General features: G+C 32.7%; 1 protein-coding gene and 1 long non-coding RNA gene across 2 annotated transcripts; both read right to left on the minus strand.

Annotated features, from left to right (window-relative positions):
- Positions 1-6: 6 nt before the first annotated feature.
- On the minus strand, positions 7-6,353 carry LOC134241947 (uncharacterized). The gene is made up of 3 exons (XR_009986766.1): positions 6,052-6,353; positions 393-577; positions 7-141 (listed from the first exon to the last, which is right to left on the minus strand). It is a non-coding gene; the product is annotated as an uncharacterized LOC134241947 (long non-coding RNA).
- Positions 6,354-6,716: 363 nt separating this feature from the next.
- On the minus strand, positions 6,717-11,580 carry LOC134241937 (multiple epidermal growth factor-like domains protein 11). Its single transcript, XM_062723950.1, has 3 exons — positions 11,480-11,580; positions 10,214-10,263; positions 6,717-7,033 (listed from the first exon to the last, which is right to left on the minus strand). The coding sequence occupies exons 1-3, from the start codon at positions 11,578-11,580 to the stop codon at positions 6,756-6,758; spliced, it is 429 nt and encodes a 142-aa protein (XP_062579934.1). The 3' UTR covers positions 6,717-6,755.
- Positions 11,581-16,544: the final 4,964 nt, after the last annotated feature.

The raw sequence follows: 16,544 nt of genomic DNA on the forward strand, positions 1-16,544 counted from the left end.
TGATTTTTATGATCAGACCCTGAAAATGTTTGTCTTTTATTGTGTTTGATATTCCTGCAGTGTTCCATACTAAATACTTATCATCTAAGTCGGCAGACATTCCACACACTGACATTGCGAGATGTGTATAGATCTATATATCTGATATTCCAACGAGAAAAATATATGTTAGTAATACACTGTACCATTACTAAATAATCAAAGCATGAACAAAATACCACATATTTCTAGTTGTCTTTCTTAACGTATGAATTTGTAAATATTCATGACCATGAATTTGTAAATATGCATACCCATCACACAACGTAATCTCAGTGCATTCATATTTTAACTAATGTTATGGACTTTATCTTTTACTCTTCATATAATATCAAAAAAATATAAGTTCATACCCTTTTTATTGATCATTCAGATCACAAATGCCATACCATGAAAGGAATAAATCTCAGAGGGCATCTAACATGTCGAACTCTGAAGCATCTCTACACACAGAAACTACGAGGAGCCGTTCACGTAAAAAATACGCTTCTACATGTATAAGCCCTGAAGAGTCATTCTCTGTAAGCATCAAAATGGACTGGAAATTGAAAATCACAGATTTTGCTGAAACTTGGTGAAATAATTACATTATAAGCCCTATTTACAAAAATATTATCAAAAGTGATCAATTGGTCTTGTTTCCATGGCAACCAGGTTACCTGTTTTTTGCACATAGGTGGTTAATACCTAAAATGATATTTCTTCCCATTAATATACATTTAATTAAATAAAGGTGATTATTATTTTTTTTTCCTTTGAAATAATTTGTAATTTGTTATTTTTATACAAAAAACTTGAAAATTTTTTTTTGGAACTGCTGTTAAATGCCAAATAACATTAAAAAATTGCCTTAAAAAGGGGGGATGGAACATAGCAATGTACACAAAAAACGCAGGCACTGGTAGAATATTCTTATGCTCTGAATTTCACTTTATACAATTATGAAGAACATATAAAAAAAAAACTGGAGAGGTAATGTTTACTTTAAGAAAATAAATTGATTGTAAAGTTTGTAAAAATCTCTAAATTTACACACATTTTTGTCAAGAGATATTTCCCTTTTCGGAAATCTTTTGCTTTAATCGATGAAAATTTAAAGTAAAAGTACACAGCAGAAAGAGACTTTGAGGGGTATATACTGTGTGCTTTGGGTATTTTCAGGGGTTTTAATCCAACGTGTGAAGTATTTAAAATTACCCATAGTTAATTGATTGTTCAGGCTTTACTGTGAGAAATATATATGTTTATGTATAGATATGATAAACTTAAAAATGGATTGCATCCTATGAAATTCCTGCCTATGTGACAACAAGAGCTGCATCATTGAAAAAAGTGTTTAAAAACAAAGTAAGTATCAAATGGACTTCAGTGCTAAGGGTGAGATAATAAGGTTGTGATGAAGAAATATACATGGCAGTAAGAAGCACTAGGCAAGTACCAATGAAATATTTATCACATACATTGAAAGTTGCACATATTTTGTATGAGTTTATTTATAAAAGGGCATGACTATTTATTATAAAAATAACTTTAAAACACCCAAAGCATAAATAATGACATGATTCTAATTATATCACTAATTCATAGTATAGGTATATTATCAATCTGATTAAAATCAGATGTTGATGAAAATTATATAAACCATGTGTCAGTCAATCCTTATAAAAATGTTTGTTTGGAGTTGCTGCCTAATGGGTTTCAGACACAGGAGGGAGGGAAATATATTTTTTTATTTGAAGGTAAATTTTAAATTTTTGATAATAATTTCAGTAAACAGTCACTACATTTTCTGACTTTTAATAAAAGTATCTACAATCAACTAAAAAAAAAACAAATTTTACATAGATCTGACACAATATTTCAGTGTTTTGTATGGACATTGGTGTATGTGATACATGTAATGCCCCCCCCCCCAAAAAAAAAGGTTAAATAAAAAAATATCTTCCTACTTTTGGTCAATACAATTTTTTCAGGAGGGGGCATTTCAATGAGGCAGTAATGTGTTGTAAATATTGGGTCAATAAGTGTTCGAGAGGAATGCGTGATTCTCGTTGGCTCGCTGATTCTGTTGATCAGACTACAATTGGATATTATATCATATATAATATGTGTGTGAGGTGTGCTTAAGAGATCAACATTTATATAACCAACAATTATTATTTTGTCGGAAAGCTCACATTTTATCTAAAGACCATGAAAAATTTCTCCAAAAAGTGGAATCTGGGTGCGGAGGACGATATACGCAACATAAGAAGAGTTGAGAGGTAGGGTTATCAATTTCTAACAAGACAGCTTCAATATTGACAGGTTCGAGATCTATTCATCTGTGAGCTCGAATGTTGTTACTAGTGTAAAAAATGACTCCGCCTCCGAAAGAATGTCGATCTTTGCCAAAATCTTCTAAAGAAATATCACTATTCAAAGTTTTGTCATCGAGATGCGTTGCAGTAAAGCACACAATATCAAAATCATTTACTACGGCTTCAAGTGGATCAATTTTGTTCCTGAGACTTCGGATATTTAAGTGTAAAATGTCAGGGATACTTTAATCAAGAGAGCCTGAGTTTGTTTCTATATCACCGGATATTAATAACAAAATAAAAGCAAAAAATGCATTAAAAAAGTTACGAGTACTGACAAAATTTTACCAACATAAAAACTTTTCAAAACACATTTTTGAGTCCCTTGTTGGAAAAAGATTAAAATATCACTCAGTATAAGAAAAACAAACATTGAGAAGCAAGTTACACACCTACACTGAAAGTAATTTTTTTAATTGCGGCTCGATATTGCTCTATACTATTACCAATTGTCTGTAATGTTAGATCTAAAGACATTAAATTTGCCGCAAAATGGAAAAGTATGTATGAAATATACAGAGTATGCGTAAAGTCTACGAGTTGAGTTTGAGTGTTTGTGATAAATATGTTGACAGTTGTAGATATATAAACATGTGGATATGTCAAAAGCAAAACACAGAAAACAAATATATTTTTTTTTTACATACAAACAGAAAAAAATAGTAACAAAAGCATAAGAAAGTTTACTATAAAAATCTGAATGGGAAGGGACTCATTTGCATGTGTATTCCCAAACAATACATGACAATAGATCATGATATAAGACAACATAATCACATACAACATAGAAAAGATATATAAATATGTACAAAGGTCCGTAATAAGTGAATTACAAACTTAATAGTAAGTAAGTAAGTTATTAACTATAATAGTAATTTATTGAGGCTTAATCAATTGGCACTGATTGTTGAATCTGTGAACTGACTGCGTATGTCTATAAGCGCATTTGTCTATAATGAATTTTATATTGAATTGTTATATTTTATGAAACAACAAGTTGAAACATGAAAGGGATTGGCTAGGAACTACTAGGAATTGGCTGTATCGGTGGCGTTGTCCACGTGTTTGTCTGTGTTGTTTTTCACCACGTCCGAGAACGAGTTGCGGTAGGTTCGATCACTGACGGTTGCTTCATTTGTTTCGTCGTTATCTGTTTCGGAGTCACTGAACGCTTGTTCGTAAAAGTTAGGTGTGTCAAGGTCATCATGTGACCTAATAATCACTCGTTTGTCATTGTGTGTTTTCATGAAAATCTTGCCATCTGTTGTCCAGCATCCCTTTATTTTATGTTTTTTAGCGCTTGTCTAACCTTTTCCATATAGGATTGCACGCCGCTGAGTAAGGGCTTCATTGATGTAGATTTTGTACCCATTTTCTTTATTCTCGTTGAACCCCTTGATGTTGGATCTGTTTTAGTAGATTAAAGCCTTATCATCATACCGTACAAACCGTACAATAATATCTTGCGGTCTATCATGGCGTGGTGGGCCAAGTCGGTGGAAGGTGTTAATAGCGGATTTGTCTAGTTTTTCGACACCTTCTGGCAGTATTAGTTTATTTTTTATGTTTAGAACAATCTCATTTGTGTTCTCATTTGCCCTCTCCGGAATTCCAGAAAATCTTAAACATGTTTTCTGGAATATTGCTCCAAATCATCAAGACGAGATTCTAGATCTGAAGTTTTTATCTTAAGTTCAATTACTTCAGATGATAATTTTTCGAGAATACAGTTTTTTATTTCGGGTTTTTCCAGTATAATGCTTGTGGCATGTTTAAGAAGCTCTTTGTTACCAGATATGTTGTCTAGCAGGTTGCTGAGATCAACCTGATCTTGTGAGAGGTCAGAATCTGAGTTTGAGCTAGGTCTGAATTTTTTTGATGACTTAAGTTTATGTGATGACTGTTGAGTTGAGAAAGGGAGAGAATCAAAAGGACTCGGGTGAGTATTTCGAAAATTAGATGATTTGTCACCTCTATTTCCTCTTTTGCCCCTGTTTGAATTTCAGTTTATGGGATAGCCTCTTCCACCCATCATTAATTTTCACAAGATTCACACAGATTTGACATAGAATCACACAATGCAGTCGCAAATAGATTTTGCTTTGCTAACATAAAACAGGTGAATTCGTATTTGGTTTGTATACGTAGGCGATGTTGCCGATTATACTTGTTTATACTTGTAATGAACTGTACTCATCGGTGACCGTTGACCATCTCAAAAAATGAATATGAATGCTTTAAAATACAAATTTAAACATCGGTCGCTTGACTGTTCTGACTAAATACAGTTACATGATACATTTGTTACCTCTGACACTGATTCATTATGTGATCCATGAATTTCCACATATAAAAATTCACATACTTTACGGACAAACAAAACAGGCACCTACTCCATGTTGTCACGTGACCCTAAGCTTTCCAAATACTGAGTAGTTTTAAATAAAAAAAAGTTATTTAACTTGAAAAAAATATTAATACAAATAAATCAAGCCCCCCTTTTTTAACATGTTGGAGGAGGATCTGGTATCATTTTATTGCCTGCCCCCCTCACTTTAACCCCTTCCCGAAAACTATTTCAGATAATTATATTTTTGTCACTTTGAGTCAAAATGAGGTTGATTGAATTTCAAAAGCTTATAGAGAGTTCAGTAGTGGTTGTGTTTCAGTAGTGGTTATTACCTATGTTTGTTATTTAAATGCTCTCTCACCCACTATTGAAATATTTATTTCAATAGTGGTTGTATTCAATAGTGGTTACTAACTATGCTTGCTATTGAAATGCACTCTCAACCACTATTTATAAAATTATTTCAATAGTGGTCGTGATTTCAATAGTGGTTGTAACAACGCACAATACACTAGGATACATGAAAGGTAGAACATTGTAAAGAATAACGTCATGGGTACTGTACTGCTACTTAAACACAACATCGATTTTTCGACTCCCTTGCTGATAAAATCTTCAAGATGTTATGTATTGAGCCCTGTCGTAACCCTAACCTCCCATTCCTGGAAAGTTGAGAATTTCTCAAATATGCTAGAAGAAATTGAGCAACCAAATGGGAGATACTTATCTACAATGTCTACAAAGAGGTTACCATGGAAATAAAACCCCAATAAATGGGAGTCTTCCTTCCTCAACTTATGCAGACGGAATGCGCTTTTGATTTCCATTATTCCTAGCGGGGCGCAATTCCAAACCCTGCTAATGCTTTCAACTACCAGATCAAATGATGTTTAGTGCACTGAATTGATTTTGTGGTCAATGTACGAGTTGGTACTTTCATCAGGCTGATATGAGAGAGGTGTAATGATCCTCCAATCCCCCGTCTGTCATTGGGACAATACTTATTGGGTAAATGACTATGTCTTTTATGGGTAGTTGGGCTGATGGACCCAGATTTCTGCCTTTATTGACTTCTTTTTGAATTTTGATGTTTAGCTCTGCTTTGTGTGTTTAAGCTGATAGAAGCAAATGATCCAGTGCGTGTTCCCATGTAAAACAAAGAAAGGTCTTGATTCAATCTCTTTATTATTTCTGCATAATGATATTAAACCCTACTTTAATTGATGTGTTGTCAAATGCATTGGGTGTCAAAAGATCGTTATTATCATGATGACTATTAATTTCCAACACAAGTATGTGTACCTGCAGGATCTTGATCAGGCTGTTCTGTGGTCCCTTTTGCTTGGGGCACTAAAGCCTGTGATGGAATGTCACGACATAGGTGTATGGCTGTGTGTGGTAAATGTACCAGTTGTTTGGGGGTGGTGCCGATGTTGTGGCTGGGACTGCCGCTGGTCTGATATACGAACTATTCGACTTTGATGTTTTGTGTTTTGCCTACAATAATATCTACACCTGTAATTTTTTTTTGGATTAAGGTATTTTATATTCAAGAATGACCAAAGGCGATTCAGCATGTGCTACTTTCCTCGGGCTTTTTGAATGGAAATGATTGAACTTAGGCATTATATTTTAGCCATCCATTAAGAATCATCGCAAATCCCGAGAGAGAAAGTGACACCTTACCCTTTTCAACAAACAAATTTGGAACGATACCGCCTTTCTTACGATATTTTAATTTCTTGTTATTTTTCTACGTCTCAGGCTTGCTTCATCGTGATGTAAAAGGCCGTTAAATCCTCGAAAAAACTAAGACTTACAATTTCGCAAAAGAAGGTTAAATAAAAACTGCGTTTGCAATTAATGCGCATATCCGGCAGACTGCTCTGGGATATGCAGAATTATTCTTGATGATTTGAGAAATATTAAAACATAAAAACTTTTGAATTACAAAGGAATCCATATAGAAGATGTTTTCAGACAAATGTATTGACGTCATCAAAACCTCATAAATCTTTTTCCCTCTCACCTGTCTCACCTGAGAGATCTGTCTCACCTGAATCACCTGAAACATTTGTCTCACTCGTTTCACCTGAAACACCTGTCTCACTAGTCTCATTAGTCTCACCTGAGATACATGTCCTTCCCGTCTCATTTAGAAGACATCCTACGAAAGAGTTACAATCTTCACCCAGGGAACAATTACAAAGAAACTCACATTTTTCACCGTAATAGTCAGTTGGACATGGAGATTCACAATCAGGACCATAAAAACCAACACACGCTGCATCCGAAAAAATACATTTTTTAAATGCATTTTCTAATTTGTAGAATTACTTTAAAGTGAATCAATGAATTTCAATACATTTATTACCAGGCACGGCCAGCATATATAATTGCATAAATCAAACATATTTTTCAATATAATTTTTTATAAATAGTCATATAAAATGATCAAAATTACATTTTATTCAGTGATACAACAAAAAGTCAAATATCTTTAATACAATAACATTGATACAGGTCCTCTGAAACAAGATCCTCTGTGTTCTTGCTTTTGTTTTTCTCTTTTTCAAATTACGTCAAGCTAGACACATAGCAGTGTACGAGGGCTGTTCAATAAATATTGTCCTACGTGCTCGCAAAAAAAAAAAAACAAAAGACGCTTTTCAATAATTTAGTCTATATTGTTTATCTTAAATATTCTCATTGAATTAAACACATGTCCGTTATATTTCTATCCGAATTCTGATTGTTTTTAAAACGCATTTTTGAGTATACTGGATTATGACAGAGCTCATGATTTCATTGACTTGTTTCTTCTTTCTGAAAGGTGTTTTTTTAAGTTTGGAAAATGAACAAAGTCAAAGGGTGACAGATCTGGCGAATATTATTGTGTGACAAAATATTACTTGTCTGTTTATCCCCCAAACTCCTTTGATATTCATGGCGGGTGGATGTGGACGTTGTCATGAAGAGATTAAATGTAATGGATTTCCGATTCTAGTTCCCGTAGCTCAAAAACCTTTCCAAAAATGCTTTCCAGACTCCTCCAGAAATTGAAGTGCCTTCCCGAATAAGAATTTGAAGAAGACCACTATTGTTTAAAAAAATGGCATATGAAACTGTCTTTGTCCTCTTGTAATTCTTTGCTTTTCTTTTTTTTACCTTTTGTTGTTTTTGTCAAGTGCATATTATAGTAAAATGGTTTGAGGGTAATAATGCAACTGATTCAAGTTTCATTATCTGTTTGAATTTTAGACAAACGTGGGTAACTACAATATCTTATTTTTAAAACATAATTGATTAGATATTCTTACACGATATCGTTTTCAATCACTTTTCAAAACAGGGTCACCATTGAGTACTTAGCTTTTTTACTGTTAAATGTTATATTAGAAATAGAGTGAACTACCCCAAAATTGATGCCTTTTAAATTTGCTATGTGTTTTAAGGTCAATCAAACATCATAAGGATAATTTATTGAATTTTGTCAAATAGAACATTGGTTTTTTAGTCATTGTCGCCAAGGAAGGTATGCATTTTGATTCCTGCTAAATCATTATTTTCATCAAAATATACCTGCTCATGTGTTTTAAAAACAGGTAATGATTGCTGTAAATTTCACAAATTTCAGTGAATTTTTTTCTTTGGGATTCTTACTAAGTTTTACAGCAGCTTAAATGAAGTCTTTAATTTTCTCTAGTTTACTGATTCTTTACCATTAATTTTTATTGCATTGTGTGATGTTAAGGGGCCTTAAACGCACAGAAGACCCCAAAAATGAAATGACCAGACTACCCTTGAAATAGACTAGTCAAATGGTATATAAAGCGAAGCTTCGGGGGAAATCAGGCATTCAGATGTTAGCAGTAGAAGCCAACAGCAGAAGCAAAAGCAGGGAGAAGAGAATATAGTAATAGGGCTAAGAATAGAATAGAATCATCAGTGGCAAGTTATTCTAGGAAATTGATGTTAAGTTCATGGTGTAGTAAATCTGAAAAAGATTGAGACACTCAGTTCTTATCAATCAATAAGAACGTAGGGGAGAAACACGGTGCAAGTAGTCCCCGTCTCTAGATAAGGAAAATTTTCAATACAGTGTGATAGAGCAGTATATAAATATTGCATGTAGTTGAGTGTAACATTGAAAATTTTCACCCCAAGAAACCATTGTCAACCGAGGCACTGAATGTTTTATACAAATACATATAATAATGAACCGTGCACGCATAAATTCTGCGCAGTCGCTATATTTTGGAATATCACCCGTCGTCAAGCAATGTTGACTGTGCTACGCTGGAGGGCGTGGCTTCATAATTCAGCGGGTAATAGTGTTAATTATCAAATGTTTTTCGACCAATCAGATTCAACTAATTTACATGAAAGTATAATATTACTAAATATAATTCAAATCAATAACTCCGACAGAGTAAGAGGAAAAGCTATATACTGTACATATATCCCTTGTAAGAACCCAGTCATACATGTTACAACGTGTTACGAATATTCCTTGTTTTCCAACTTCTCACAATGAAATTGTGAAATGAAAAGTGGTCACATAAACTGATAATCAATTTATTAAAGAATCAATCATGAGAAAAAGTCAAGCTTAATTTCATATGATATATGTGTTGTGTATCATACAATTCAGGATATTATTTATTGAACAGCTCTCGCATATATGTTATAATATTTCCATATCTAATTTTTTTCTCTGTGATAACTCTTTGAAAGTTAGGGGAGTTTATTTCTTGATAACTCTGCCGGAATGTAAATTAGGCAGGTCGATAGGTCAGGAGCTAAGGAGGTCTGATATGCATGCAGATCTCGTGCGCATCTGTCTCTGTGTCTGACGCTAAGGATTCCAAATATGCATGTAAATCTCGTGCGGCTGCCTTTGTGATTGACGTCAGTGGGCGAGGACTATTGAAATTGGCATGGGAGTCCTCGTGTAATTAAAATCGATTAGTCTACATTTTTGAAATCTAAATCTAAAATTCTATTTCACAATGAAATGGAAATATAAGGAATCACTGTCTAGTTAGTATAGTATGCCAGGGACATCAACGATAGTGGGAAACATGGGATAATTTTAGCATAACGGGCTTCGCCCGTTATGCAAATTATCCCATGTTTCCCACTATCGTTGATGCCCTGGCATACTATACAAACTAAACAGTGATTCCTTAAATGACGGCATTTTACAGAGAGTATATACACATCCTCCCAAATAACGGATCAAAGCTTTACCCAGATGTACAGTGTACAAATGGATAATTCAATCTCAAATAAAGCAACCCTATCTTAGGAGTTAGGTTTGGGCTACACCTGGGAAACAGATTTTATATTTTACACATCAACATAACCAGAACAGCAAAGGCATGTTACATGTAGTCAAATGGTGATATATACAAATCTTTATATTTCGATATACATCGACTAAAAAGTAATTTATCCTTACCTGTACATACACCATCGACTTTTCGATAACCAGGACAACATTTTGTTATGCTGAAAATAAATGGGGACGTATTTACTTTGATAGTTCAGTGAAAAAAGAAATGTTTATATTAAGATACAGGTATGCCATTCGAGAAATAAGTTATATCAAGGCTATTTAAGACTCTGATTTAAGTAAGTACTATATGTAAGATGAAACATATGGAGATAACGAACAGTATTCAAGATCAAAAGTCCACAAAACGATACAAAATAGGAGCAGATCAAACACGGGTTTCCAAAACATGACAGACAGGATCAGGTGCCATGTAGGAGTGAGTATACCCCATCTGATCGGCTACACCCGCCATGAATTCGGTCAAAATGAGAATCAGAATGAGTCAAAATCGCAAAGACAATGTTCATCTTATTGGGCAACAGTATAATTAACTGGGACTTTTATCAGTTAAATTGTAATTTTTATGGTAATCATTTTAACTAATATTATTTTAACAGATGCAAAAATGACAATAGATATTATTATCTTACGTAAAATAATTTGTATGTTTATCTTTGGACAAACCATGCAAATTTAAACCAATGAGTATATATTCCTGAACTGAAAAAAGTCATATTCGGGGTACTTACTTAAAATCTAAATAAGAAATAAGATATTTTCCTGTATCAAGTTTAATATGACTTACGTAATGTTCTGTGGAAATTATATTGTTGTTTAAAATAAATGAAATAAATAGACCAGTGTTGTATTGTATATTGTATTGTAAATTTTATTTTTAGTCGGACATAACAAAAAACATGAGTTATAAAGCTCTTTTACCGACTCTTGAAACTTTGCACGACTTAAAAAGTGTGAATTTTATATTTTGATTTCCTCAATGTAAATTCTTTTTTTTTGGCAACGTCTGATTATTGACGGAATATGTCAAATTTAATCTAAATTGAAATATTTATTTCATATTCCTGGCATTAGATAATATAAAAATGGTATTGATTACAAAACATAGGACTAAAATTCAAGGGTTTTAAATTTTTAAAAGATGAACATTTGAAGAAATTTGAATTACATAATATAACCTTCAAATACAGACAATTAACAGTTCCAAAAGTCTTTGTTTTTTTAATTTGTAACTAGTTTTTAAATTCATTTTTTTTTCATAATTGACACTTTTTATGAATTCTAATAAATATTTTTAAGTCAGAGGTTCTGACTGAAGAGTGAAGACCTCTGATAAGCTAACGAGTGACATAACTTAAAGGAAATACTTACTCTACTTTTGCATGATTTGGGCAAATGATATCTGGACATGAAATATTTCCAAATTCAAAGATAAACATCCAAATAAATGACAAAGTATAAATATCACCCATAATTAATAAACATACACGAATGGTTTAAACCTACGATTATACCATATGAATTCAGTAAGATATATTTTCTTCCTCGTTTATACTGACTTTTTGTTTTTCTAAATCTCGAGTGATATTTCCTGCTTTCTAAAAATAAAACACAGATTCATCATCTCGTTATCGTTGCAAGACGTGAAAAAACTGGCTTATATTGACAGGCTACACTCTAGAGCTTGTACATCCTTCCTTCTAATTTAAAATAATACATTAATTTCTTCAAGTAGTAGTCAAGAATAGAAACTGTAATTGATCATTGGACACAACATACTTGATTGGGGAAAAAAATCACAAATACAATATACATAAACACAATATCCATAAGTGTGATTGCACTGGTCGGTAAAATTGTTGGAAATTCCTAGCCAGTAATCCATTATTTTTATGATTTGAATAATTTACACTGTTTATGGCTCAAAACACATGAAATTTATTTGAATATTGTTAATATTCTTGAAGGTCTTGTCTCAGTGTGTGTACACAAGAACCGTACGTCCTGTAAAATTATAGTATGCATAGTATTGTATTAGACAAACCTTACTGTTTGTACCGGCCCTAAGTGAGACTTGTGAGGCTCGAAAAAACGTTTATTAAGGATGAACACACGGTAAGGCTAGCATTTAAGTTCCATGACTTATAAGGCAAACCTCACCGACCCTTTTATGCCCCCCAGTCAAGGTGCCTTGGATGAGCAAGAATTCCCTGCATGATGATATGGCTTCGGGGCCACCAGCCTATAAAAATCTCAGCTCAAATATAAGCCTCAAATCTCAGAATTCTGCCTCACCTGAGATTTTCCTAAAATACTGTGCAACCAACATTTCTTAGATTCGACTCACGTATGCTGAGATTTGAGAAAAATCTTAGATATATTTCCGTTGTCATATGCAGCCTTTTTTCGACAAATGCAAGGATTTATTCAATCAATGATTGAATTTACCTTTTACACAGTTATTTATCCATTATTTAGGTGTAGGTCGCGGAAACAACACATCCCCCACTTCCTTCGTTTGTTATTGCTGTTTTGCGTGATTCAACAGAGAGGATTCCAAATACAACATTTGCGACAATAAATGTTCATTTAACCCTCGAAAATATATTTCTACTGATGTAAAACATAAAAAACATATCAAAACTTTGTAGTCTTGGCTCGTCTGTCGATATAAACACATAAAAACATACCCGAGTCGTCACTTCCGCCATTGTGACATAATGTGAAGCAGGTAGGCGGATCAAGGCTATATTTTCCTGACCGATTGAAAATAAATATTTTTCTTGCTTTATATTTTGTTTGTTTTGTTTTGGGTTTTTTTTTTTTTTTGGGGGGGGGGGGTTTAGATATTACTTCTCCATAGCAAAAAACAAGTGTTTGAGTTATAAGTACTTTATGTATCTAGAATAAAAGTAAGTGATTTTTTTCTATCAGATCGAAAATAAATAAACGAATTATTTTTATAAATAAATAATTAATATTTTAAAAAAAAATCGATATATACCATGGCTGAATTTCTCACATGTTGTAATATGTTTTGGGAGTGTTCCATAATTGTGGATAAATGCTATAAGATGAACAGCGAACATATCCAGGGGCGGGTAAGAAACACATGCTTGGTTTTCAAGGATTTCGAGAAATTGTAGAGGAATATTCAGTTCGTAACCCCCTCATGTTGAAGGAAGAAAATCAGCTAAAAATTCGAAACAAGCGCATACATATGGAAGAGGCAATAACACATCGCATTATTTTTCTATGATCTCCGATGACGAAATATCGATCTCGTAAACTAAAAGTCTTTTATTTTTTTGTTTTTTTTTTCATTTTAGATATTTAAAAAGATCAACTATGCATGTTGCACGACTTGACCAAAAATCATAGTTTCATTGGAAACCCAATACAAAGCGATCTCGCATAATCGAGTAGCCCTTATGAACATACGAAACTGATTAATCTCTTAAAAAATTTCACTGTTTAATGATGTAACACTTCTAAACCACACGCAGGATAATTTTTTTTTTTATATTTATAACATATTTCCATTCGTGCATCTTGTTGTGATTAATACATGTACATGTATCTCAGAATGGTCATTATTAATAAAGTTTATTCTTATAAATGAAATACATGTAAACGATCATATTGCTGTTATAAAGTCGATCCAAATTTTATAGATTTATTTAGAAACCAAATAAGAGCTCTCATCCATGATTGTGTTTTACATATTATTTCGAAGAAACAGAAATATTTGTATTTGGAAATTTAAACAGATTTCTTTTTATATTCTCTTATAATTTATATTTAGGCTAATAAATAGTAAATATAACTACCAGACAAAAAACAGAAGACAGAGTCAAGTAGGTTTGATATTCTATCTAGTCATCTATCCAGGCTTTCCTGTACAGGAACATTGTGAATTACATGTGCATTTTGCCATGCCACAAACAGCACAAATTGAATATGAATTTAATTAATCAATTTAATTATTTCTTATCAATATGTACTAGTATTCCCTTTTTTCCTTTCTTTTTTCCCGTTTAAAATAGAGCTTTAATGGCTTGATTTCACGTGTGGACAATATTAACATGTGCGTAATTAAGATCCCCTCCCCCACCTCCTCACAGGATGGAAATTAACTTTCTTTCTGTGCTTGCACGTTAATTTTGTGTGTTTATGACTTAAAGTCTGCACTGTCCTTACATTTGCAATCATTTTACCATAAAAAAATTCTTTGAGATTTTATTTGAAATTGGTATTCATCAATCTCAAATTTTCTGAGAAATCTCAGATTTTTTTCTCACCTGAGTCGGAAAAAACGGTGGTGGCACGCATCTTTGAGAAAAATCTCAGATTTGAGAAAAAATCTCAGATTTTAGAAAAAAAACTCAGAAGGTAGGTCTGAGTTTGAGAAATATATGTTTGGTGGCACAGTTCTGTGAGAAAAACTCAGAATTTCTGAGAAATCTTAGATTTGAGAAAATCTCAGGGTTGGTGGCCCCGGAGCATGGTCACACCCACTATGTGTGACATGCCTTGATCAAGTATACCGAACATACGGCAGTCAAATGTCGTACAAAAAAAAAAGAAATAACAATGCGTATGAAATAAGCAAGATATAAATATATAAATTGTTATAGTTGCTAAACAAGGTCATAGTTACGAACAGAGAATTTATGAAATGCTGACTTGAAACAAGGTTGTTGAAATTCCTGTAACTTATCTCCCAGGAGTCAGTCCCGGGTTTTAAAATTAATGTTGGTTGCTGTGCTTCTGTTTTGTATTGTTTTATGGAATTCTGATCTTGAATATGTTCGTTATCTCCATATGTTTCATAACACACAAATCATGCTCTTGAGAAGAGAAGAACGTTAGACATAAACACCGTCTACAGTTGATAATGGAATACTATAACATAAATGTTATTAACGATAGAAAAAGTGCAATGTTATCGTTTGTCGTACAATGTAGTCGTTAGTTTGTATTTAATGTCTTTAGATACCGGTGGTAAATTTTCCATATACTTATAGGAGATTTAAGAGACTTTGAGGTGTCTTTTTCTTCCAAGTTTACTATATATGTGGAAGCAGTTATTTTTAATTGATAAAAAGTCTTTGATTTGTCTGAATGTCGTGTAGAAGAAGTAGAAAAATTTTGAATAAATTCTTATGAATGGGAATATAAAAACATGTCGGCTAATGCAGGGAGGCAGTTATTGCCAATCAGGATTTAAGATGTTTTCGAGGTCCTTGTTTGTCAAGTTCCTACTCCCTATTATTCCACAAGACTTTTGGGACTAGATAAAATTCAATTCTTTACCTTCACACCAGCCATGGGCAAGATTACTGAAAAATATAATCGATTAATAATCGATTACTTAGAGGAATTTTGTGTTATCAATTATAAATCGATTACAGTCAGTTTTGTCCTGTAACCGATTGTAATCAATTACTTTAGACAATGTAATCGATTAATAATCGATTACATTCAATCTTCTTCCACTCTTAAATATCAAAGCTGAAAAAAATATTTCAATATTTTTTTTGTAGTATTGTTGAAGATATGTCCTCTGTAGTTTTAATGTATTCACACAGTTTGTATTTGAACCTCCTTATTTAATAGCTTTTGATTGTTGCAGAAATTATTTAATAGTTTACTGTGATTTACAAGTATTTGGACATTCCGCATGCTGGCAGTACGCATATACACGATCCCTTTGTTTTAATCATCTCGAAAAAAAAATGCATAAATTAGAGCTCGTGGTAATGAACATGTAAACTCAATGTACCTTCAAGTATTACTAATAGTACAATTTCTTCTGTGTTGAAATATTTGTTTTGAGAGCTGTCATTTGTTTTACAAGATTGTTTGTCAACAGTGGAGTAATCAATTATAAAATTTAACTTTTTTCTTTCAAAGAATTTGATGAACTATTTCAGGCTAATTAAAAAAAAAACATAATTTTTTAAACAGATTGGAACACCAGTTACAAAAAACCTTTTTTATTCATCAAATTAATGTTCATTTAAACTTTTACCTATAAAATTTACGTATAAATAATATGGTATCTTTATGTATATATATTTGTATCGTCACCTATGTTAATATAAAACTATACGCAGAGTTCATTCATTCGGACATATTTATACACTTCGTTTCATTCTGTTTATAATGGTAATAAATAAACATTTGACATCTCTCTCTCTCTCTCTCTCTCTCTCTCTCTCTCTCTCTCTCTCTCTTTCCATGTGTTTTTGTCAGGATTTGATGTGTTCTTTTACAGGAGCATGTATTGTAGTGATAATGCAGTGCAACTACATGTATACGTGCTCAATTATAAGTTATGTCCAGAAACGTAAGGGAAAAGGGTTATTAAACATTTACTAAAAGTTTGGTTTTCAATTTAGCTTTGATTCTATTTTACAGAGCAAAAAATTAA

Source organism: Saccostrea cucullata, unplaced genomic scaffold (assembly GCF_032062105.1).
Source record: "Saccostrea cucullata isolate Sc308-1 unplaced genomic scaffold, CSIRO_AGI_Scuc_v1 ctg14049, whole genome shotgun sequence".
Classification (NCBI taxonomy): domain Eukaryota; kingdom Metazoa; phylum Mollusca; class Bivalvia; order Ostreida; family Ostreidae; genus Saccostrea; species Saccostrea cuccullata.